The 22,800-nt window shown below is 68.1% G+C and overlaps 5 protein-coding genes across 14 annotated transcripts; 1 reads left to right on the top strand and 4 right to left on the bottom strand.

The window, feature by feature from the left end:
- Positions 1–162: 162 nt before the first annotated feature.
- On the bottom strand, positions 163–3,304 carry QPCTL (glutaminyl-peptide cyclotransferase like). 5 transcript variants are annotated; one of them, XM_042805048.1, is made up of 7 exons: positions 2,873–3,304; positions 2,149–2,280; positions 1,774–2,061; positions 1,290–1,442; positions 811–948; positions 509–620; positions 163–399 (listed from the first exon to the last, which is right to left on the bottom strand). In XM_042805048.1, exons 1-7 carry the CDS (start codon positions 3,287–3,289, stop codon positions 254–256), a joined length of 1,386 nt encoding a protein of 461 aa, XP_042660982.1. In that variant the 5' UTR covers positions 3,290–3,304; the 3' UTR covers positions 163–253. The 5 variants fall into 5 exon arrangements, with proteins under 5 accessions (XP_042660982.1, XP_032849718.2, XP_042660985.1 ...); XM_032993827.2 differs by having other exon boundaries at positions 509–625; positions 849–948; XM_042805052.1 differs by having other exon boundaries at positions 285–399; positions 849–948.
- A 631-nt stretch (positions 3,305–3,935) lies between these two features.
- FBXO46 (F-box protein 46) lies at positions 3,936–7,349 on the bottom strand. The gene is made up of 2 exons (XM_042805045.1): positions 7,308–7,349; positions 3,936–5,970 (listed from the first exon to the last, which is right to left on the bottom strand). Exons 1-2 carry the CDS (start codon positions 7,312–7,314, stop codon positions 4,067–4,069), a joined length of 1,911 nt encoding a protein of 636 aa, XP_042660979.1. The 5' UTR covers positions 7,315–7,349; the 3' UTR covers positions 3,936–4,066.
- A 1,272-nt stretch (positions 7,350–8,621) lies between these two features.
- Positions 8,622–14,738, bottom strand: GIPR (gastric inhibitory polypeptide receptor). Of its 3 annotated transcripts, none has more exons than XM_042805620.1 (14): positions 14,643–14,738; positions 13,312–13,386; positions 12,913–13,003; positions 12,728–12,835; positions 12,521–12,637; positions 11,228–11,331; positions 11,002–11,149; positions 10,630–10,789; positions 10,490–10,550; positions 10,304–10,373; positions 10,112–10,200; positions 9,448–9,586; positions 8,887–8,928; positions 8,622–8,800 (listed from the first exon to the last, which is right to left on the bottom strand). In XM_042805620.1, the coding sequence occupies exons 1-14, from the start codon at positions 14,657–14,659 to the stop codon at positions 8,651–8,653; spliced, it is 1,371 nt and encodes a 456-aa protein (XP_042661554.1). In that variant the 5' UTR covers positions 14,660–14,738; the 3' UTR covers positions 8,622–8,650. The 3 variants fall into 3 exon arrangements, with proteins under 3 accessions (XP_042661554.1, XP_042661556.1, XP_042661553.1); XM_042805622.1 differs by lacking the exon at positions 14,643–14,738 and adding an exon at positions 14,343–14,470; XM_042805619.1 differs by lacking the exon at positions 14,643–14,738 and adding an exon at positions 14,343–14,466 and having other exon boundaries at positions 12,521–12,642.
- A 1,004-nt stretch (positions 14,739–15,742) lies between these two features.
- On the top strand, positions 15,743–16,516 carry OPA3 (outer mitochondrial membrane lipid metabolism regulator OPA3). Its single transcript, XM_042805623.1, has 2 exons — positions 15,743–15,976; positions 16,102–16,516. The coding sequence occupies exons 1-2, from the start codon at positions 15,835–15,837 to the stop codon at positions 16,494–16,496; spliced, it is 537 nt and encodes a 178-aa protein (XP_042661557.1). The 5' UTR covers positions 15,743–15,834; the 3' UTR covers positions 16,497–16,516.
- A 500-nt stretch (positions 16,517–17,016) lies between these two features.
- Positions 17,017–22,182, bottom strand: LOC116961297 (vasodilator stimulated phosphoprotein). 4 transcript variants are annotated; one of them, XM_042805528.1, is made up of 13 exons: positions 22,087–22,182; positions 20,208–20,379; positions 19,511–19,679; positions 19,336–19,399; positions 19,196–19,236; positions 18,881–19,092; positions 18,692–18,801; positions 18,531–18,591; positions 18,292–18,334; positions 18,079–18,124; positions 17,743–17,821; positions 17,610–17,667; positions 17,017–17,471 (listed from the first exon to the last, which is right to left on the bottom strand). In XM_042805528.1, exons 1-13 carry the CDS (start codon positions 22,089–22,091, stop codon positions 17,434–17,436), a joined length of 1,098 nt encoding a protein of 365 aa, XP_042661462.1. In that variant the 5' UTR covers positions 22,092–22,182; the 3' UTR covers positions 17,017–17,433. The 4 variants fall into 4 exon arrangements, 3 of the variants coding, with proteins under 3 accessions (XP_042661462.1, XP_042661461.1, XP_042661459.1); XM_042805527.1 differs by having other exon boundaries at positions 20,208–20,464; positions 22,087–22,177; XM_042805525.1 differs by lacking the exon at positions 22,087–22,182 and adding an exon at positions 21,911–22,059.
- Positions 22,183–22,800: the final 618 nt, after the last annotated feature.

Raw genomic sequence — 22,800 nt, 5'->3', positions numbered from 1 at the left:
CTGCGGAGGGGCACAGGCACTGCTCCAGCTGGTCCCCTGGAGCCCGAATAGTGTTCCCCAGGGTCCCTGAGGACCCAAATACTCTTCTCTGGGATCTCAATTACGTGTCCCTGTGCGTTTCCAGGGGTGTTCCTGTGGCAGGCGACAGCACAGGACACGGTATTGGTCACTGAGCACTTTACTGGTGGCTCCCAGCATAGCCCAGGGCTGCCTGGCCTCCCTGGGGGGCTCAGACTGGGGGTGACAGCGAGGCTCAGAGCTGCAGGAACTCGGCCACAAAGGTGATCAGGATCTTGCACAGGTCCTCCACGGTGGGGGAGTGCAGGTTGTCCTCGGTGTCCTCGAGGGTGTGCCACACGGGTGGGAAGGGCAGGGGGATGAGGTGCAGCACAGGGACACCTGTGGGGACATGGGCAGAAATGTGTCCCTCGAGCCATCAGTCCGCAGGGACCCCACGGTGTGGGGATATAGGGACAGCACGTCCCAGGGGACAGGGAAGGTGTTGCACCTCGCTGGAGGAAGGGGACGTGGTCATCCTCAACAGGTCCTGGGGCTGGGCTGAGGTGAAAGAAGGGCTGGTCCTGGGGGAGGGCGTGCAGCAGCCCCAGCTGCCGCAGCCGCTGCTCTGTGCCAGATGGAGGGGAGGTGGCAGGGGACATCTGTGACACCCCCAGCCTCCTCTGTCCCCATCCCAGCCCTTCATTCCCAGCCTGTCCCAGTTCCACCCCTGTCCCAACCCTGTGTCCCCACCTGATCCCATCCCCGCATCCCACCTGTGACCCCCCCCATCCCATCCCCAGCTGTCCCCACCTCATCCCCTTGTCCCTGTCCCCATCCCCGTGTCCCACCGATGGCGACGAGGCGCAGGAACCAGTGATGGGTGCGAGGGAAGTGGCTGTGGATGGCGGGGTGGCGGGCGCCCAGCAGGTCCAGCAACACCAGCAGGCTCTGGGGACACCAGCATGGCCATGGGGACACCAGCACAGGCATGGGGACACCACAGTGCCACCACTCAGAATGCGGTGGGACTGTCCCAGCTGGGCCAATGCCACGTCACCATGCTTGGGTGCCCTCAGATCAGCCCACCACACTTGGCCATCACCCTTGGGTGCCGTGCGGCCATCCCAGCTTGGTCACGACAACCAGACCACCTCACTGCTGTCCCTCCTCCCCCCCCCCCCCCCCCGCCCCCCCAGCTTTGGGTGCCACCAAATCCCCACCACCTCTGTGCCACCACCCTTGGGTGCCACCAGACTCCCCCCGCCACCACGGGGCTGGGTGCCACTCACCATGGCAGTGATCTGGGTGCCGTGGAGCCCATGGGGGGTGGTGGCCATACGTGCTGCCAGGTGCCGGGCGCCATAGAGGGAGTCGGTGACACTCCAGTCCCCGAAGGCCTCCTCCCCATCCAGGAACAGCAGCTGCAGCGTCACCTCCGCACCCTGCCGGGACACTGCGGTCCAGCAGCGGGGAGGGGACCCCAACATCCAGGATAGACCCGGGTGGCCCGGGTTGGGGATTCAGGTGTCTTGGGAAGGGGTGGGGGTGTCAGGAGGGACCCAGGCATCCTGAGGAGGAGGGTATGGACAATGGTGTCCTGGAGGAGAGGGTCTGCGAGCAGTCAGGAGGGACCCAGGCGTCCTGGGGGGGATGTGGGGGGAACCCAGGCATCTTTGGGGGGGATGTGGGGAGAACCCAGGTGTCCTGGGGGGTACATGGGGGGAACCCAGGCGTCCGGCAAGAAGCCAGGCCCTGGAGCCACCTCTCACCCACCCTGTCCTTGGCGCGCCGCAGGGGCCGGTCGAGGGCAGCTGCCAGCTCCAGGAGGATGGCGCAGGGCACAGCCGAATCAGTGGCCCCCAAGAAGAACCGCTGGCCGGGACTGGGGGGCAAGACCTTGGTGTCGTAGTGACAGGCGAGGACCAGGCGGCGGGGGGCGGCAGGGGCCACCGTGGCCACCACGTTGGTGAAGGTCACCAGTCCCCGGGGAGTCACCGCTTCGAAGGCATCAAGCTCCAGGTGCCAAGCAGCTCCCAGCGCACCCAGGCGTCCCACAATGTGCTGGGGGGGAATGAGGACCCCGGCAAAGTGATGTGGCAGCACCCAAGGGTGGGTGCAGCAACACCCGAGGGTGCAGGGGTGGCTTACCTGGCGGGCAGCACGGCTCCCGGGCCCCCCCGGCACCCGTTCCCGCAGGAGGGGCCGCAGGAAGGTGTCCCGCAGGCGGGTGGGATCCAGCTGCCCCAGTAGATCCTGCTCCAAAGGGGGGCCGGGAAGGGGCTGGGGGGGGGGAGGGGCTGTGTCAGCGTTGGGAGTGGGATGAGGTCCCTCGGAGGGTTTGGGAGTCCCTGGAGGGCCCCCATGATGGGGTCTGGGGCGGGAGGCCTTAGGAAGTTGGGTACCCTGGGGAGGGGTCTGGGGTGCCTGTGGATGCATTGGGTGCTCCCCACGAATGGGTTTGGGGGAGCTCAGGGAGGGGGCTGAGGGCCCTGGGGGATGTTGGGGGGCCCTGAAGGGGTCTTGGACCTCCCCGAGGGGCTCTGGAGGCCCTTGGGGATGTTGGAGGTCCCCAGAGGGGTCTGAGGGGCCCATGGATGCCTTGGGTGGCCCCATGATGGGATCTGGGGGGCCCTGGGGGGCTGAGGGCCCTGGCGGGGTGTTGGTCCGGTCGCCCCGGGATCCGTTGGGTGCCCACATGATGAAATCTGGGGAACCCCAGGAGACTGGGGGGTCCTGGGAGGAGCGGAGAGGTCAGGGGGTCCCCACGGGGTCTGGGGACTCCCGGGGGCAGCGGGGAAATGCTAAGCAACCCCCTTCCCAGGACCCCCCACCCCCCCCCCGAAACCCACCGGGACCCGCCCCCCCCGCTCACCGGGCCAGTGCCCCGTTCCCTGCCGGGCCAGGCGACGTAGAGGAGGGCGGCGGCAGCCGCCAGCGCCAGGAGCGGCAGCAGCGACCGGAGACAGCGGCGGGACCGCGGAAAGAGCCCCAGGACCGGCACCGGGAGCGGCACCGACACCGACACCGGGCCCGGAGCGGGCCCTGAACCGACGGCCCGGGGCCGGCGGGAGCCACCGGCGCCCTTCCGCATGGCGCGGGGGCGGGGCCTCCGGGGAGGGCGGGGCCTCCGGTGCGAGTGGCGGGTAGCCGAGCGACAAGGGCGCCGCCGATAGGGGCTGGAGGCGGGGTTTGAGCACCAGTCCACGCCCCTTTCGCTGGTGGCGGGAGCGCAAGCGCGGTAGCCCCCTGGCACCCGTCGGCGCATGCGCAGAGTACTCTGCAAGGACATGGCGGGGGGGGGGGGCGCTGTGGGCGGTCCGGCCATCGTGCCCGGGGCCATCACCCCGGTGGGGTGTCCCCTCAGAAGTGATGTCACTCTCAATAGTGATGTCACCACAGCCGCCACCTGGGGTGGGGGCAGGATGTCACCCCAGAGATGTAATCGTGGAGAATGGGGACGTCACTGCGAGTGCGGCTGACACCCTGTCACCCTGGATGAGGGTGTTGCTCCCATGAGGACATCGCCCTCCATGGGGCCATTGCCCTCCATGGGGCCATCGCCCTCCATGGGGACATTGCCCTCCATGGGGCCATCGCCCTCCATGGGGACATCACTGCAGATAGGGGTGTCACCCTCCAGAGTGCCATCACCCTCCTCAGGGCCATCAGCCCAGCTGGGGTCATTGCCACAAGGCCTTCACCTTCTGCAGGTCATCAGCCCAGTTGGGGTCATCCCCAGAGGGCCAGCACCCCCCACAGAGCCATCACCCTTGACAGAGATGTCACCCTCCATCACCCTCCATGGGGCCTTCACCCCGGACAGAGCCATCGCCCCAGATGGGGCCATCACCCTCCACACTGCCACTCCCCACACCCTCTCTCCATCCCTTCCACTTCATTCCTTTTTTTTTTTTTTTTTTTTTCTTTCCTTCAAGTTTTGAGGTTTGATGATTATTTTTTCTTTTTTCCACCTTCTCCTCCGCCCTTTCCAGCAACTGCAGCAGACAACCTCCCCCCTCCGTGTCCCAAAGATCCGCCACCACCGTCCCCGCCGGCGCTTGTCCCTTCACCTGCCGTCATCGCGCCGGGTGGCCGGGTGTACCCAGTTGTTATCGTGCAAGCCCACCCTGCAACCGGGTGCCTCCTTATCGGGTCTCCGGCAGCACATCCAGTAGGATCGGCCGTAAGGCAGGTCATGGTGGTAGGGCTTGGGGTGCCACCGGCACAGGGACACGTCCCCCTTCTCATAATGCTTCTTGCATTGCTTGCAGGGGTCGTCACGGTAGAGGGGGTCGCGGTTCCAGCGGGAATCCGTAGCCTGCACTCCAAAGGTCTCGATGATGGACTTGAAGTAGTGACAGGAGCACTTGAGGGCGGCTAGCGCTTGGGTGGGCAGGTAGCTGAAGATCTTCACCATGACATGCTCCGGCAGCAGGAGCATGTACTGCCGGGGTTCCAGCAGCCGCTGGATCTTGAAGCGGATCTCCAAAAAGTCATGGGAGACGTGACGGTACAACCGGCAAAGCGAGGGGTCAGGGATGGCGGGTGGCTCCTCCCTGGCCTCCGTGTCCTCCACCGCCGGCGTCTCCTCGGGGACAGGCAGGAGGAAGAGCTGCCCAGGCGGTGGGTCCTCCTGCACCGCTGCTGGCAGCCGCACCGTCTCCTCCTTCATCTTCTTGGCGCTGTCCTTGCCGAAGAAGACACACTGGTCCACCACCCCCGTCACCACCACGTCCACGTGGAAGCTGGAGGCGCAATCCCGCGCCGATGCCGATGCCCCCTCACTGGTTCCTTCGCCCGTCTCTGGCTTGACGGCGGTCGCTGACCCCTCACTGCACCCCATGTCCACGTCGGGGCCGTCCCCGTCCCCCTTGGGACCGGCAGCGGCCAGGAGGAACTCCACGTTGTTGGGCAGCGCATCCCGGGACGGGCTGATCAGCTGGTAGAGGTCGCAGGTGATCTTGTCCTTGGCACGGCCACCAGCATTACCGCTGCCACTCCCGGTCCCGCAGCTCATAAAGACGCAGTTGGGACGCCCGACAGCACCCGGCTCGGCCGCGGCGGCTCCGGCGCGTGGCTCGCGGCCGCTGGAGATGCGGAAGGCGATGCGCACCTCGCCAGGACCCGGTGCTGATGATGCCGCTGCCGCGCATTCGGTGCCCGGGCGGCACAGCCCATTGGGTCGGGTGCCACCGTGCTCCCGCTGCCGCGACTCGAAGTGGGCAACGGCTTCGGCCACCCGGCTGCAGTCGGAGCCGCTCGGCGCTTTGGTTTCGCCGCTGGCCGCCTCCACAAAGACAACGGGAGCGGCAGGAGCGCCGCAGGGCCGGGGAAAGCTCTGCAACGCCAGTGCCGTCCTCTGCTCCACCAACGCCACCATCTCCGCCACCGACAGCAAGTCAGGGGCTTCGCTGGCAGCGGCAGACGGTTCGCCGGGGTGCTGGCAAGTTGGGTCCCTGCCGCCGGTAGCCCATGCCGGGCTCGGCTTGCTCTTAGTGGGGTCATGGCAGCGCCGGCGCCGCTTGGCTTTGGAGCTATCGCTGCCCCAGTTGCCCTTTACCTTCATGGTGCTGGCACGGCCGCTGGTGCCACCGCCGCCACCACCGCCACTGCACTGGTGTGCCACAAAGAAAGCCACCTTCTCCTTGGTGTTGCCCGGTTTGATGACGTACCACGTGTCCAGCAGCACTCGGCCTTCCTCCGCCGATGCCGGGGGAGCCGCGGCGGCGTTGGCAGAAGCCGGTGGCGTGTTTTCGGAGGGGGCCCGGGCTCCAGCGGGCTCTTCGGTGGGACGGCAGGAGAAGGGTTTCTTGGTGGAGCTGGAGCCAGGACATGGTTTGTTCTGGGAGTAAGTGCCGAAGGGCCGCGGGCACCAGAGCTGCAGCTGGGGGAAGGCGTTGGGCTCCATCAGGGCAGCATGGCACTGCCGATGCCGCCGACGCCAGGGGCTGCTGGCACCCGTGCCCGGGCCTGCCGGGAGAGAAAGGGCTGTTAATGTGGCTGAGGCAGGGATAGTGGGGACAGTGTGGGGCTGGCGGGACCAGTATGGGGACAGTGGGGACAACATGGGGTTAGTGGGGATGATACAGGGCAGCTGGGGCTGTTTGTTGGGGACAGTATGGGGCTGGCAGGACCAGTATGGGGCTGTTGGGGACAGCATGGGGCTTTTAGGGACCAGTATGGGGATGGTGGGGAGAACATGGGGATGATGGGGACAGTATGAGGCTGGCAGGACCAGTATGGGGCTGGTGGGGACAACCTGGGGCTGTGGGGACAGTATGGGGCTTTTAGGGACCAGTATGGGGATGGTGGGACAGTATGGGGCTGGCAGGACCAGTATGGGGCCAGTACGTGGCTTTCGGGGACACCACGGGGCTTTCAGGACTCTGTGGGGCTGACAGGGTTAACGTGGCCATTCCTGGGCCGTTCCCAGTACCACTACTGGGCCGTACTGGGGTCACGGCGGTGGGAGCTGGTGCGGTGACTGGCCTGTGCCCTCCCCCGGCTCCGCCCCCCTTGCACTAGCTCCTCCCCCATTCCCTTTTGCGTACCCCAAGGCCGCGCCCTCAAACCCCTAAGCCACGCCCCCTCGCCACCGCTCACCGGCTCCGGCCCTTAAAGCGGCCGCGACGGCCTCGGAGGTTACACCGCCCCGCTACGAGCCGCCCCGCCCTTTTAAGGACCGGACGACTGCAGCCGTTTGTTGACAGGCCCTGCGCGCCAGGCGGCGGCCAATCAGAGAACCGCGTTCGGGCCATGCCCATATATGGACGGCGGGCAGCGCGGTGGGCCGGAGGCGTGGCCGGCGGGGGGCGCGCCCGAGGGAGGGGGCGTGGCCGTGTGGCCCCGCCCACCCCTGTGCCGCGGGGACGGGAGGGGCACGGACACGGTCCCGCGTGGCCCATGGGGGGTTGGGGGGGGACAGAGCCGGTGAGCCTCGTGGGTGACGCGAGGCTGGGCCCGTCCCCACCCCAGGTGTGACATGGGGACACGCTCGCCCCCCCACCGCACTAGGACACGCGTGTCCCCACGCGTGAAAAGCGCCCTCGGCCCCGCGCAAGGCGAGGGCAGCACGGTCCCCCCCCGCGCAACGCCGCCCGTTCCCGGTTGTCCTCGCGCCCCCCGCGGTGTGTCACGGGTGTGACACGACTGCCCCCCCCGCCGCGGTGTGCCGCGAGCACGGCCCCATCCCCCCCCCCATCACCACCCCGCGGTGTGTCACGAGTGGGAGCCGCCGGTCCCCCGTGTGACACGGGGACACCCCCCGCCCCCCCCGGGCCCCGGCCCTGCGGCACCGCGGCCGTTACCGAGCATCAGCCCCGGGGCTCCGCCACCGCCACGCCCCGCCCCGGGGCACCGCCCACGCCCACGCTCCCCCCACCCCCACCCCCCCACGCGCGTCCGGGGCTCCGCCCGGTGCCGCCGCCCCTCCCCCGCTCACCGGGCAGGTGCCGGGCGCGGCCGCTCCGCCTCTCCGCGCCGCTTCCGGGGTGCCCCCGCGCATGCGCCCACCCGCCAGTCTCCGCGCAGGCGCCGCGCGGGGGGCGCTGGAAAGTGTAGTCAGGAGCCTCCGCGCATGCGCCTCGAGGGGAGAGGGAGGAGAACGCGGCTGGTCGGAGGGGGATGCTGGGAGTTGTAGTCCGCCGCCGTGCCGCTCCGCCACGCCGCGCACGCGCAGCCGGTGTGCCGGGAGGTGTCGCCCACGTGTGGAGGGGGTCGTGGGGGCGGCGGGGACATCCCTCTCCCCGTCCCCAGTCACGCCCCCGGTCTCCCAGTGACACCGTCCCATCACCCAGTGACCCCTCCCAGTGCTGCCCCCCCAGTAACTCCCCCCCACCCCTGGTAACCCACTGACACCTGCAATGACAACACACACACCCCCCCCCCCCACGCCAGTCACCAGTGACACCCTAAATGACACCCCTCAGGGACACCCAGCCCTGAGCACCTGTGACAGCCCAGTAGCACCCAGCGCCACCCACCCCAGCCACCAGTGCACCCCAGTGACACCCCCAAGAGCCCCCCCCAAATCATTTCACAGGAGCCACTCATGGTCCTCACGTGTTTTTTTAGGCTACAAAGCTGGGTCTCCATAGCCCCGATGCCCCTGCAACACCCCCACCCCCCAGCACCCCAAGGTGTCAAGGAACCCCGCCCAAAACACCCTGCCCCCCCCCCCAGCACCCCAAGGTGTCAAGGGACACCCACAAAACACCCTGACTCCCCTTTCAACATCCCAAGGTGTCATAGTCTTGGACACACACACCCACACACACCCTTTCACCCCCATGCCCCCCCTGCACCCAAAAGTGTTGGGAAACCCCAGACCCTCCCCACCCAGCACCCCAAGGCATTGGGGACACCCTGCAGCGCCCCAAGGTGTCAGGGGAACCCCCCTGAAGCCCCCCCCCCCAGCCCCCCCCAGCCCCCAAAGGTGATAGGGAGATCCTCCCACCCAAGCCCCTCTAATTCCCCCTCCCAGCACCCAAAGGTGACAGGGAGACAGCCCTTCCCCATTACTCAAAGGCTTTTAGGACCCGCCCCCAGCACCCTTAGGTGTGACCCCCAAAGCCCTCCTGACTCCCCCCCAACACCCAAAGGCTTTTGGGACACACCCCCTCCCCAGCACCCAAGGGTGCTGTCCCCCCCCTCAGCAGCAGCTCTCAGCAGTCGGGTGTCTCCCAGAATCGGGGAGTGCCACACGCTGCCCCCCCACAGCCACATAGCGGCGGGTGCCATGGGGGGGGCCAGGGGCACCCAGGCGGCACCGCTGCCACCCACGTCGCACCTCTGCCTGCACCTGCAGGCACCGGGACATGTCACGACATGCCACCCCACGTCACGACACGCTCCCCCCCTCCCCCCCTCCGTGTCACGATGACGCACCTCCTTGTTGACGAAGCAGTAGAGGATGCTGACAACGAGGCCCTGGGGATGGGGGGGGGTGCACCCCAACATGTGGGTGCGCATGGTCACACATACACACACACACATATGCACCCCCCCACACAGACCCCCCCCAGCCCTGAGCACCCACCCCCTGCACCCCCACCCCATCACACCCCCCTACCTCCCCATTGCAGACCCCCTCCCCCCAGGAAGCCCCCCATCACACACCCCCCTTCTCACTCCCCCACTGCAACCCCTATTTTAGCTTCCCCATTGCGTGTCCCCCACCACCACACACACTCCCCCAGTTGCTCCCCTTCACTATACTCCCACCCCACTGCACCCTCCATCACAGCCCCCCACCCCACCGCAGCCCTCCCCATTGCTCATCCCCACTGTAGCCCCTATGCCCCCCATTGCACACCCTACAGCAGCTCCCCCCATTGCAGCAGCACCCACCCCATTGCACTCCCTCCCTGCTGCCTCCATCCCTCTCCCTCCCCCATTGCCCCCCCCCCATCGCTCCCCCCATGCCCCTCTGCCACCTCCCCCCCACACCTGAGAGGAGGAGAGCAGCAGCTGGAGGCAGAGCTGCACCAGGCGCAGGGTGCCCCCTCCCTGTCCCTCCCCCACCACGGCGAAGGCCACCTCATGCACCCCCAGCAGCGGGATCAGCGTCAGCGTTGACCTGGCCAGCCTGCGGGGGGGGGGGCATGCTCAAGGACAACCAGGGACATCCCCAGGGACGGGGAGACCCCCCCCGGGGACACCCCTTCAGGGATGGGGACCCCATCAGGGACACACTTGGGGGACAGGGACACTCTCCCCTCAGGGAGGGATGGGGACAGGGACACCCCCTCAGGGATGGGGACCCCATCAAGGACACACTTGGGGGACAGGGACACTCTTGGGGACAGATTTGGTGGCATTACAGGGATGGGGATGTGCACGGTAACATGCTTGGGGATACACTCGGGGGTGTCACAGGAATGGGGACATGGTCGGGGACATTCCAGGCATGGGGACACACTCAGGATGTTACGGGGACAGGGATGTGCATGGGGACACACTCAGGGGTGTGCCTGGGGACACCGCAGGGTTGGGGACACACGTGAGGACATGCAGGGGGCTGAGGAGGGCACGGGGACGCTTGCAGCAACAGCACGAGGACACGGGGACAGGGGTGTGGGGGGGTGCGACCTGTGTCCCTGTGTCCCCCCACCTGACTCTGGTGTCCCCACGGGACACCTGATGTGCCCGGACTTTGGCCACCAAGATGCGGACGATGCGCACGAACACCACGAAGTTCACCTGGGGATGGGGACACCAGTGGTGACAGCCCTTGCAGTGGGGACACTGCCCCGGGATGGCCAGCCCCCCACACCCCCCATCCCCGCCTTGCTGTGTCACCCACTGCCACGGCCATCAGGATGGGACAGCGGATGATCCACCACACCGCCGCCTTCTCGTTCCTCTCCCAGCACCTGCCAGGGGTGGGGGGAGCTCAGCCAGATACTGGGGTCCCCTGTTGGGGACATCATAGAGTGTCCCCCTCATGGCTGTGACAAAACGGGGAGGGGGCTGTTTCTAGTGGCCTCACCCCTCATTCTCGTAGAGGTACCTCACCACCACCCACGGCACCACGAAGAGCACGGGGGCTCCTGGAGGGATGGGGACAAGGTTGGGGAGGGGGACGTGGGGACAAAGGTGGGGTACGGAGGGACGTGGAAGCGGGCTCACCCCAGCCGAGGAGGAGGAAGGCAGGGAGGCAGCGCTCGCCGGAGAAGGCTGCCAGCAGCAGGAGCTTGTGGAGGAAGAGTCCCTCAGCCAGCAGCCACCCGTAGTTGGCCCCCACGCAGTACTGGGTGAGAGCCTGGGCCAGCCGGCACCCTGTCACAGCCTGCCACGGGGACACCCACACCGCCACGGGGACAACAGTGTTGGGGAGGGACCAGCACCAGGGTAGCACCAGCACGGTGCTGGACTAGCCCCCACCTTCAGGTCCCCCATCCCAGAGCAGCACATCATCCCCCACCCAGGGGTGCCCCTCCCTCCATGGGTGCCCCACCCACCCATGGGTGCCCTCCCCCCCCCCCCCCCGTGAGTGCCCACCTGTTGGGCCAGCAGCTGCAGGGGATGACCTGGGCCAGGGCGAAGGCGACGCTGCAGCAGTGCGTCCCGCGTCAGGATGGCGCCGGCCCGCAGCACGAAGGAGAGGAAGAGGTTGGCGTGGATGAAATTGCGGGTGCAACGCAGGCGCCTGTGGGAGGTGAGGGGTGGCAGGTGGCAGCACCCACAGGTGCCCCACTAGCACCCAGGGGTGCCCCGGTGGAGGTACCTGAAGAGCAGGAGCAGCAGTAGCGCCAGGAGAAGGGCGACGATGGAGAGGGAGTAGCCCACGGTGTAGAGGAGGCGGAACTGCTCCAGCAGCCAGGCCTGCCGCTGAGGGGACGGGGGACACGGGGGACAAGGAGGTGGCACCACGCCGGGAGGTGGCACGGTGGTGCGGCGTGGGGCAGCGGGACATGGCGCGGGGCATGGTGCAGCGCGGTGTGGCGCAGCATGGTATGGCGTGGCGCAACACGGCACAGCACGGTGCAACACAGCATGTCACGGTGCATGGCTTAGTGCACAGCACGGTGCAGCATGGTGCAACACGGCACAGCACGGTGCATGGCGTGGGGCGCAGCACAGTGCGGCACGGTGCAACACGGCACAGCACGGTGCATGGCGTGGGGCGCAGCACAGTGCGGCACGGTGCAACACGGCACAGCACGGTGCATGGCGTGGGGCGCAGCACAGTGCGGCACGGTGCAACACGGCACAGCACGGTGCATGGCGTGGGGCGCAGCACAGTGCGGCACGGTGCAACACGGCACAGCACGGTGCATGGCATGGGGCACAGCACGGTGCGGCACGGTGCAACACGGCACAGCACGGTGCATGGCGTGGGGCGCAGCACAGTGCAGCATAGTGCAACACGGCACAGCACGGTGCATGGCGTGGGGCGCAGCACAGTGCGGCACAGTGCAACACGGCACAGCACGGTGCATGGCGTGGGGCACAGCACGGTGCGGCATAGTGCAACATGGTGCGTGGTGTGGTGCATAGCATGGGGCTGCATGGCAAAACACGGCACGCTGTGGCGCATGGCGTGGTGCGCTGCATGGCATGGCGCAGCACAACACGGCACAGCATGGTGCAACGCGACACAGCACGGTGTGTGGCGTGGTGCACAGCACGGCATGGCACAGCAAAATGCATGGCACAGCACAACCCGGTGCAGCCCAGCAGCTCCTGGTTCAGCACAAGCAGCAGCACAGCCTGATGGTGCGTGGCACAGCACCACGTGGGGTATGGCAAAAGTCAGCATGGCACCAGGCACGGCACAGCACGGGGCACGGCGCAGCGCAGCATGGCACGAGGAGCGGCACAGGGCATGGCATGGGGCCCAACACGGCGCAGCATGGCACAGCACGGCGTGGGACGCGGCGCAGCGTGACACAGCACACGACACAGCACGGCATGGCACTGGGACGGCACCAGGCACAGCACGGGGCACGGCACAGTGTGGCACGGCAGCGTGACGCACCCCGGCGTGGGGTTTCCCACAGCGCGGCGCGGCACCCACCTGAAGCGGCGGCTCCTGCGTCAGGTCCTCACACTGCGAGTGGTCCCGCCAGGGCCGCCCCGTCTCGTCGGTCACCCACCGCCCGTCGGGTCCACAGCGCCGAGCCACCACCCCACCCTGCACTGAGCCCTCCGTCCCGTCACCCTGGGGCACACCCAGGGCACCCCCGGGGCCCCCCTGACGTGGGAGCCACCAGCCCCCCATTACCTCGGTGGTGCCAGGGCAGGTACCAGGGGCAGGGGACAGTGACAGTGCTGTTGGGGGCCGCGTCCCCCCAGCAGGCATACATGTCGAAGCTGCGGTTGCAGACGGGTCCTGGGGGGGTGGTGGATGGGGGGGTCAGGGTGTCCCCGGTGTCTCCCCCCATCATCTTCCCCCCCATTCCCACTCACCCGGTGCCGGGGGGTCGAGGTGCAGGCGCAGCTCGCAGGCACGTCGGTACTCGCGCCACGCAGCCAGCGTTGCCTGGGCCGAACGCTCCTCCTGCGAGGGGACACCGTGGGGACACCGTGGGACACACACACACCCCCCACGGGGGGGCCACCGGCGTGGGGACGCCACCATGGATTCACCACGGCTGGGGCCATCACCATGGAGCCACCACGGTCCTGGTGAGGAGGTCCCAGGGGTGGCAGCTGGTGGGGGGGGTCTTGGTGGGGTGGGGGTGCCGGTGAGGCAGCGGGAGGGTCCGAGGTGGAGGGCGGGGGGGTCCCAGCAGTGGCAGTGGGGGTGTCTCAGTGTGTGGGGGGGACCCTGGGAGTGACACTGGGGGAACTGTGGGAGGGTCTCACCTCTGCCTCACGCAGGGCCCGACTGAGCAGCCGGGGGGGGCACTGCCTGGTGGCCCATGACGGTGACGGCGGCTCCTGGGAGGGGCACACGGAGGGGCAGCGGGAGGAGGGGGGGGGGGTCCCGGCGCCGCCCCCCCCCCAGTTTGACGCACCGGTTACCAGGGAACTGCAGGTGGTGTCCAGACACCGGGGTCCCCTCCGGGGAAGGGGACGGGACCGGGACACGCCCCACACACACCGACACCCCCCACCCGAAAACGATACCACCCCCCACCTAGATCCGCGGACCCGTGTGGGAACGGAGCAGCTGTCGCGCTGGGTGGGCAGCGGTCACCCCACTCCAGTGATGCCAGTTCCTCCCGGTGCCACCTCGGTGTCCCTTGTGTCCCCCCCCAGTGTCCCTTGTCCCTTCCCCGGGTGCCCCTTGTCCCCCTGCAGTGTCCCGGGTCCCCCACGCGTGCCCCCCGTTGCCCCTCAAAGTGCCCCCATGTACTCTCCGCTTCATCTCGACACCCTCCTCGACCCGTTTCCCCCCCCCCCCCCCCCCCCGGGCTGATTCCGGTGCCACTCGCGGTGTCCCTTGCCTCCCCCGCTGTCCCGGGTCCCCCCACGCGTGTCACCCCGCCACTCCCCTGTCCCCTACGCCCCACCCCGACACCCCTGTGAACCCCCCCGGTGCCCCCTGCCCGCTCCCGGGACCCCCGGTACCGGCTCGACGCGGGGCTCTGCCGCCCTCGGGGCACCGGCACCGTCTCCGGCAGCACCGCCCCCGGGAGGGGCGTGGGCACGGGGGGGGGCGGGGGGGGGTGGGGGGACCCGGCTGGGGGCTCAGAGCAACGTGACCCGGCGGCAGCGTGGAGCCTGGCCCACGTCTCAGGTGGGGGGAGCCGGGAGGCTGCCCCACATGTCCTGGGGTTCCAGGGTCACCCACGGGGGCACCAGCATCGCGCAGGGGTGCCCCAGTGTCACCCACGAGTGCTCCAGTGTCACAAAAGGGGGCCCAGTGTCACCCATGAGGACTTCAGAGTCACCTGGGCTGTTCCAGCATCACCCACGGGTGCTCCAGTGCCACCCACGAGTGCCCCGGTGTCACAAAAGAGGGTCAGTGGGGACTTCAGGGTCAGCCGGGAGGGTCCAGCATCATCCATGGGGGCTCCAGTGATACCCGGGGGGGGGATCCACTGTCACCCAAGGGACTTCAACGTCACAAATGGGAGCTCCAGTGTCACCCAAGTGGCCTCCAGTATCATGCAGGGAGATTCATTGTCACCCGAGGGGTTCCAGTGTCACCCAGGGGGTTCCAGCATCACCCACGGTGGTTCCAGCATTACCTGGGGGGGTTCAGCATCACTCACAGATGCTCCAGTGTCACCCAGGGGGGCTCTAGGGACAGCCAGGGGGGCTTCAGTGTCTCCCACAGCTGTTCCACCATTACCCAGGGGTCTCCAGCATCATCCACGGGTGCTTCAGAGTGACTCAGGGAGGTCCACGGTCACCCACGAGTGCCCCAGTGTCACCAGCAGTGCTCCAGCATCACCCAGGAGGGTCCAATGTCACCCACGAGTGCCCCAGGAGGATCCAGCACCACCCACAAGTGCTCCAGTGTCACCTCCGAGAGCTCCAGGGGGGTCCAGCACCACCCGCGAGTGTCCCAGTGTCACCCAATAGGATCCAAGGTCACCCCTGGGTGCCCCAGGGGGGTCCAGCATCACGCACATGTGCTCCAATGGCACCCACGAGTGCCCCAGTGTCACCCAAGAGGATCCAAGGTCGCTTACGGGTGCCCCAGGGGGGTCCAGCACCACCCACAAGTGCCCCAGCGTCACCCACGAGTGCCCCAGGGGGGTCCAGCATCACCCACGTGTGCTCCAATGTCACCCACGAGTGCCCCAGTGTCACCCAAGAGGATCCAAGGTCGCTTACGGGTGCCCCAGGGGGGTCCAGCACCACCCACAAGTGCCCCAGCATCACCCACGAGTGCCCCAGGGGGGTCCAGCATCACCCACGTGTGCTCCAATGTCACCCACGAGTGCCCCAGCATCACCCAAGAGGGTCCAAGGTCACCCACGGGTGTCCCAGAGGGGTCCAGCATCACCCACGTGTGCTCCAATGTCACCCACGAGCGCCCCAGTGTCACCCACGAGTGCCCCAGGGGTGTCCAGCATCACCCACGTGTGCTCCAATGTCACCCACGAGTGCCCCAGCGTCACCCAAGAGGGTCCAAGGTCACCACCCACGGGTGCCCCAGAGGGGTCCAGCATCACCCACGTGTGCTCCAGTGTCACCCAGGAGAGTCCAAGGTCACCCACGGGTGCCGCGACGTGCGAAGGCGGAGTGGGCGGAGCCGGCGGCACGCTGCCACGGCGACAGGGGAGGGGGCGTGTCCCAGCGGCGGGGAGGGGGGGCGTGGCCGAGGGCGGAGGCACGCCCCCCCGCCGCGCTCTCTCCGCCCCCCCCTCCCCTCCCCTCCCCGCGTCGCGCGGGCGGTGAGGTCACGGGCGGCGCGCGGCCTGCGGCGGCGGGATGGTGGCGGGCGCGTTCCCGCTGGCCAAGCTGCTGACGCTGGGCGCGCGGCAGCTGAGCCGCCCCCTGGCGGCCCGCATCAAGGCCGGGGCGCGCGCCAGCCCCTTCTTCCGCGCCTACGTCTGCCTGCCTCCCGCGCAGCGTGAGTGGGGGGGGGGGGGGGGCACCGGGGGGGGAGGGGGGGGTATCGCGGCGGTGGGGTGCTGCCGGTACCCCGCCGCTCCCTGCCGGTGTGTGTGTCCGTGTCGTGTCCCCCCCCCCCCGCAGTGTATCACTGGGTGGAGATGCGAGCCAAGATGCGGCTGATGGGCTTCCGCGGCGCCGCCGTCAAACCGCTGAACGAAGAAGCGGCGGCGGAGCTGGGAGCGGAGCTGCTGGGCGAAGCCATCGTGTTCGGCGTGGGAGGGCTCTGCCTCTACCTGGAGTACGCCCGGCAGGCGGGGCAGGCGCGGCGGCGGGAGGACGAGCAGGCGGCGGCGCTGCGGGAGCTCGGGGAGCGGCTGGAGCGGCTGCAGGAGGAGCTGGACGCCATGGCGGCGCGCCTGCCGCCGGGACACGCCCCCGGACACGCCCCCGCCGGCTCTGGGAACGCCCCCGCCGGCAAGAGCCACGCCCCCGGCGCCGAAGACTCAGGACACGCCCCCGCGGGACCCGCCCATTAAAAGCGCCCTCGTGCTCTTCCCGCCGGCGGTTTCCTTCAGGGGCGGGACCTGGTAGAGGGGCGGGGCTACGAGGTGAGGGGGTGGGGCTTGGGTGGAGGCGGGCAGACCTGACCTCCGGGTGAGTGGGGGCGGGGCCTGGAGTGGGCGTGGTGGTTTTCGACAGGCTGTAGTGAGGGGGCGGGGCCTGTGACACTGCAGGGGGGATTGGAGCAGTGCTGAGGGTTGGGGGCGGGGCCTGGCCTGTTAGGGTGGCTCCACGGGGGTGGGGACACGCGTCGGAGGCGTGGCCTAACCCCGGGTTGAGGGGGTGGGGCTAGATTTGTGGGCGGGGCCTGCACCGTCATGGCCAGGCTGGGGTTGGTGGGGAGGCGGTTGGGGCGGGGCTAAGGAGGGTGGGCAGGGCTTTTCTCCCATGGGGGACACATGGCATTAAAGCAAGGCGAAGCCCTCGTTGTCCCCTCTGATTGGTGTGACACGCCCCCCCCCCCCCCCCCCACGGGTGACACGGAGGACACGAGTGTCACATACAAAACAACCACGTTTATTCGTGGCAGGGGAGGGGGGACACCCCAACCTCCCCCCCCCCCCCCCAAAAAAAAAAAAAAAAAAGAAGTAAAAAAAATCCAAAAGTGGTATAAAAAAGACCCCGGGGGGGGGGGGGGGGAAAGGAGGGGCACCCCTCATTTGTGTCCCTCCACTAAGTATTAAAAAAAAGGGGTCCCCAAACTGGCAGTGAGAGGGGGCACAGTGGGGGAGGGGGCTGTTTTGGCCCCCTACCCGGCCAGTAAGGCACAGCCCAGGGTGGTCCGGCCTGGAGCCCCCCCCCCCAGGGCAGCAGGGAGGTGAATTGGAGGGGGTGAGGGGAAGTAGGGGGGAAACTCCGCCTCCCCCCCCTCCGGGCTCATCTTGGGGGAGGGGGTGTGCTGCAGGGGGGGTGTTAAGGTGCGCTCCTCTTCCGCAGCTCCGCCACGAATGCTTGGGTGGAGAAACACAGCATCACGGCGGGGGTCGTGGAGGGTGTCCCTCAATTGCCCCCAACAACCCCCCCAAACGCCCTATTGCCCCCTCTTGCCCCATGAACACCCCCCCCTCCATTCCCCATGGCCCCCCCACCTTCGATGATTTCTTCCTTCATCTTCTGCAGCTCCCTCCGCACCTCCTCCACCAGCTCCTGGGGGGGAAGCACAGGGTGAGAGGATTTGGGGGACACCCCTCCCATCACCCCCCCACACCCAGACCCCAGTACTTGTTTGATTCGCTCCAGGTCAGGCTCGTCAGTGGGGCCAGGGGGGTCGGCAGGGGCAGCTGGGATAGCCGACTTCATCCTAGGGGGCGCAGAAATAAGTTGGGGGGACCCCTCCCTCCAAGACCTCCCTGGGTGACCCGCCCCAGACCTGCTTGGATGCCCCCCCCCATCTTGTGTCTTGGGTGCCTGCCATCCCCATCCCAGCAACTTCCCCCACAGTCCTGCTCTGGGGGATCCTAATGATCCCCCCCAGCACCCCAACCCCCCCTCCCCTCATGGGCACCCCAAAGCCCCTCAAACCTCCAGCCCCTTGACACACACACCCCCCCCACGCACCTGGGCAGTGTGGAGCTGGCCTTCTCCCAGGGCTTCCGCACGGGCTCTGCGGGGACAGGGCCGCGGGTGAGGCGGGGACCAGTCCCCCAAACCCTTCCCTCCCTCTAAAAGGGACCCCCAACGCCCCCCCGTCTGCCGGACTACATTTCCCAGCGTGCCCGGCCGCAGAGGCTCGCCGCGGGGCACGCTGGGAGTTGTAGTCCCCGCGCTCACCCGCGGGCTGCCCCGGGGTCCTAGTGCCCGGCTCCGCCTCGTCCTGCGGGGACAGAGAGAGGGGGTCGGGGCGGGCGGGGAGTGGGATACGTGGGGGGTGGACACGAGGGGGTCCACCAGCATCCAAAGACAAGGGTATTGACTGCCCTGTGGTGGGGCACGGGGAAAGGGGGGGGGAGGGCACACGGAGCACCCCCCCTCCCCCCAAAATGTTTTTTGGGGCTGGGGGGGGCACTCACGCTGGTGGTGTCCTCATCCCTCTTTGGCACTGGCTTATCCCCTTGAAGGGTGGCTTTCCTCCTGGGGGGACAGAGGGGTGGTCAGCTTGGGTCCAGGGGTGCCCCCACCTTGGGAGGGGTTGCTGCTGGGCAGAGTGGGGTACCGCCCCCTCCCCCCTCACCGTCGGGCCAGCATGGCGCTCATCTCCTCCATCAACCCCCCCCCAGCCCCTCCCCGGGCACTCTCGCCCTTGGGGGGTGCAGGGGGAGCCCCTGGACCCGGTGCATCATCCTGCCAGGAGAAAAAGGGGTGATGCAGAGTGACCCCTCAGATGATCGCCGCCCCTCCCCAACTGTGCCCCTCTACTCACCTTGCCGACTTTCCTGAGTTTAGCCCCCGCTATGGCAGCGGCAAAGCCGGAGCCCCCCCCAGACCCCCCCCCGGCAGCACCTGCTGACGCTGGCAAGGGGGGGGCTGGCGGGACCCCCGTGGCTGGTGGGGGGCCGGGGGGTGGAGGGGGCCCTGGGGGCGGGGGGGGGCCAGGGGGTTGAGGGGGGCCTCCAGTGGGTGCAGCCTGGGTACCTGGGAGGGGGGAAAGGGGTTTACAGGGGAATCCGGGGGGGGGATGGACCCCACCCCTGGTGTTGAGGGAGGGGGGTCAGCCTTGGACCCTCCCGTCACCCACCTGCAGCTGCCACATGGCGCTCAGGCTCCTCCAGCGCCTGCCTGGGGAGGGGAAAGGGTCAGCACCCAGAGCCCCCCAGCACCCACAGTCCCCCATATGGCATGGGGACCCCCAGCACCCCCAATTTGGGGGTCCCCCACCTCTCTTGCTGCTCAGGCTCCTCCGGAGCTGGACCATCGGGGTCCGGCCAGGACAGCGGGGTGCCTGGATGGTTTGGGGGAGACACAAGCCAAGGCCGTGGGGTCAGACCCTTCCATGAGCGCCCCCCAGTGACACACACAGACACACATCCCCACCACCCCCCCAAATACTCACCCTCCTCCAGGGCCCGCAGCGCCCGCAGGACCGCAGCAGCGAAGAGGGTAGCCTCGCGGGGGGCCCCAAAGCTGAGCCCCCAGACCCGGCGGGCCTCCCGCCACTGGTGGAACTGGGGGGTGGCCTGGCTGTAGCGCAGCCCCCGCCCCAGTGGGCAGTTCAGCACCACCTGCAGGCACCCACAGGCGTGGGGAGGCATCCCTGCACCCAGGGGCGGCCCTCAGAGCCCCCCCATACCCACAGGTGACCCATGAAGCGGCCCCATGCTTCACAGTGCCCCATAGCCCCTCCTGCACCCATGGGCATCACACAGAACACTTCCATGCCTAGCATTGCCCCCTAGTATCTACAGCACCCATGGGTGCCCCATGTCCACCCTATGCCCAGTGCTGACCCATAGACCCTCCCACACCCATGGGTGTTCCCTAGAGCACCCCACACCCACAGGTGCCCCACAGACAACCCACGCACACATTCAGCATTGCTCTATAGCTCCTCCAGTACCCACAGATGCCCTAGAGCTGCTCCCGCACCCATGGGTGCCCCATACCTCGCCCATAACCCCTACCCCCGTGGGTGACCCATGCCCAGCATTCCCCCATAGCCCCCCTGCCCATCTTCAGCATTACCCCATAGCCCACCCTGCACCCAGGGGTACCCCCACACACACCCAAGGGTGCCCCCCGGGCACCCTCACCTGCTGATCAGGCTGCATCTTGCGCCCTACCAGGCGGAAGGCGTTGGTGCCAGGGTGGTGGTAGAGCTGGACGCAGCTGAGGGTCTGGGGACCCCCTCCCGCCGCCACCCACTGCTTGTGGGTGTCATCGTAGAGCAGTACTGCTGCCCGGGCACTGCACAGCACCGTCTCGCTGCAGGAGTGGAGCGACACTGGGTGGCTACCCCCCAGCACGGGCATCTCCCCATGGGGTGGGACCCCCTTGGTGTAGGCAACCCCTGTGGGGTGGGATCCTCTGGGTGCAGGACCACTCTGACACATGGAACCCCCAGCATGGGCAACCCTCTGGGTGCTGGGCCCCCCAGCACGGTCACTCCCTGGGTGTGGGAATCGGGGGACCCCTCAGAGTGCCGGATCCCCCCTGCACGGTCATTCCCTGTCTGTAGGAATCGGAGGACCCCCAGGGTGCCAGAGTTTGGGAACCCCCTGGGTGTGGGACCCCCCTTTACAGGGATCCCTCAGCTTTGGGACCCCCTGGGTACAAGGATCCCTCCCCAGGCGCCCCCCCACATAGCTAAACCCGGGGCGGGGGGGGACATGGATGGACCCCCAGGGTTGGGGACCCCCACACATGGGGACCCCAGGACCAGGCATGGGACACCCCAATACCTATGATGCCCCCAGAACCAGCTGTGGGGCACCCATGGGCGCTGTCCCCCCTCCTTCCCCAAGCACCCAAGCCACAAGCGCACCCCAACACTTCCCCCCGCCCCCCCCTTTTCCTTCCTCTTCTCCACGGGGGACACAGGCGCCCCGCCCTTCCCCCACTTCCTTAGGGTGCGGGGGGGGGGGGGGGACACTCAGCGGGACATCCGGGGGGGGGCACGCGGGGCCGTGTTTATGTAGGACCGACCTGAACCCCCTCCACCGGGAAACTGAGGTGGGGGGGGGCGGGGGAGGGGCAGCACCTGTGGGAAGGGGGACCCACGGGTCGAGTGTCCCCGCTGTCACCCCCCCCGGGGATCCCACCCATCACCGGAGCGGCTCTTGGCGCTCCCAGTGCCGGTTCCCGGTGCTCCCCAGTGCCCCCAGTGTCAGCTCCCGGTACTCCCCAGTTCCCCCAGTGCCTGTTCCCGGTACTTCCCGGTACTCCCCAGTGCTCCCCAGCGCCAGCTCCCAGTGCTCCCCAGTTCCCGGTGCTTCCCGGTACTCCCCAGTGCCCCCCAATGTCACCTTCCGGTACTCCCCAGTTCCCCCAGTGCCAGTTCCCGGTACCACCCGGTACTCCCCAGTGCCAGCTCTCGGTGCTTCCCGGTACTCCCCAGTGCTCCCCAGTGCCAGCTCCCGGTGCTTCCCGGTACTCCCCAGTGCCCCCAATGTCACCTCCCGGTACTCCCCGGTTCCCCCAGTGCCAGCTCCCGGCGCTTCCCGGTACTCCCCAGTGCCAGCTCCCGGCGCTTCCCGGTACTCCCCAGTGCCAGCTCTCGGTGCTTCCCGGTACTCCCCAGTGCCCCCAATGTCACCTCCCGGTACTCCCCAGTTCCCCCAGTGCAAGCTCCCGGTGCTCCCCGGTACTCTCTGTGATTCTCCGGTACCAGTTCCCGGTGCCCCCCCAGTGTATCCCAGTGCACCCGGTACCAGTTCCCGGTGCTCCCCGGTTCTCCCAGTGCCCCCAGTGCAAACTCCCAGTGCCAGTTCCTGGTGATTCCCGGTAGCCCCAGTACCCTCCGGTGCCAGTTCCCGGTGCTCCCAATGTCAGCTCCCCGTGCTTTCCGGTGACCCCAGCGCTGCCGGTACCCTCCGGTGCCAGTTCCTGGTGCTTCCCAGTGCCCCCAGTACCAGCTCCCGCCATTCCCGGTGCCCATTCCCAGTGCCCCCCCCCCCCGCCCCGGCCGCTCACCTCATCCTGGCGGCGGTGGCAAAGCGCTGGGACCGAGCCGGGCCCTTCCTGTGGCGGCAGGGGGGGGGGGGCGGGAAGGACCGGCCGGTCCCGGGCCGCGGCCACGCCCCGCCACGCCCCGCCAAGGCCCCGCCCCTCCCGGTAACGGCGGCGGAGTGGCCACCACCTCCTTAAAAGGGCAATGGCTCCCGGTGATCTTCACTGGGGAGCGTCGGCTGCCCAGTACAACCAGTACCATTCCAGCCCTCCCACTACTAGTGCCCACCCGGTGCTCCCCAAAGCTCTCCAGTTACGGGGACTGGGGGCACTGGGAGGTACTGGGGAGGCTCTGGGAGGGTACTGGGGGCTGTGGGATGTATTGGGGGGGGTGTTCTGGCAGGGTACTGGGGGCACTGGAAAGTAGTGGGGAGGCTCTAGAAGGGTATTAGGGGGCTCTGGGAGGCTACCGAGGTCACTGAGAGGTACTGGGGGGCTCTGGAAGGTATTAGGGGTCACTGGACGGTACTGGGGGGCCCTGGAAGAGCAATAGGGGGCTCTGGGAGGGCATTGCAGGACTTTGACAGGTACTGGGCAGCACTGGGACATACTGGGGTGGTCTTGAAGGTACTGGGGGGCTCTGGAAGTTATTGGGGGCTCTGTGAGGCTACTGGGGCCACTGGGAGGTAATGGGGGGATTTAGAAGGTGTTAGGGGGCTCTGGGAGGCTGCTGGGGTC

This window comes from Tyto alba, unplaced genomic scaffold (assembly GCF_018691265.1).
Source record: "Tyto alba isolate M040663 unplaced genomic scaffold, T.alba_DEE_v4.0 Super-Scaffold_44, whole genome shotgun sequence".
In the NCBI taxonomy this organism is placed as follows: Eukaryota; Metazoa; Chordata; class Aves; order Strigiformes; family Tytonidae; genus Tyto; species Tyto alba.
Note: the sequence above shows the minus strand (reverse complement) of the source record. Positions and strands in the feature narration are given on the sequence as shown.

Coding starts and splice junctions, on each gene's coding strand:
- OPA3 (XM_042805623.1), top strand. CDS start 15,835: ATGGTGGCGGGCGCGTTCCCGCTGGCCAAGCTGCTGACGCTGGGCGCG. Junction 15,977..16,101: donor CTGCCTGCCTCCCGCGCAGC/GTGAGTGGGGGG, acceptor CCCCCCCCGCAG/TGTATCACTGGGTGGAGATG.
- QPCTL (XM_042805048.1), bottom strand. CDS start 3,289: ATGTCCTTGCAGAGTACTCTGCGCATGCGCCGACGGGTGCCAGGGGGC. Junction 2,062..2,148: donor GGAGCCGTGCTGCCCGCCAG/GTAAGCCACCCC, acceptor ATTCCCCCCCAG/CACATTGTGGGACGCCTGGG. Junction 949..1,289: donor GCACCCAGATCACTGCCATG/GTGAGTGGCACC, acceptor TGGTGTCCCCAG/AGCCTGCTGGTGTTGCTGGA.
- GIPR (XM_042805619.1), bottom strand. CDS start 14,459: ATGGATGATGCTGGACCCTCCCGGCTGACCCTGAAGTCCCCACTGACC. Junction 10,374..10,489: donor TACCTCTACGAGAATGAGGG/GTGAGGCCACTA, acceptor CACCCCTGGCAG/GTGCTGGGAGAGGAACGAGA. Junction 10,201..10,303: donor CCATCCTGATGGCCGTGGCA/GTGGGTGACACA, acceptor CCCCATCCCCAG/GTGAACTTCGTGGTGTTCGT.
- LOC116961297 (XM_042805525.1), bottom strand. CDS start 22,038: ATGGCGGGAGCTGGTACTGGGGGCACTGGGAAGCACCAGGAACTGGCA. Junction 19,237..19,335: donor GAGCCTGAGCAGCAAGAGAG/GTGGGGGACCCC, acceptor TCCCCTCCCCAG/GCAGGCGCTGGAGGAGCCTG. Junction 18,592..18,691: donor AGCGCCATGCTGGCCCGACG/GTGAGGGGGGAG, acceptor CTGTCCCCCCAG/GAGGAAAGCCACCCTTCAAG.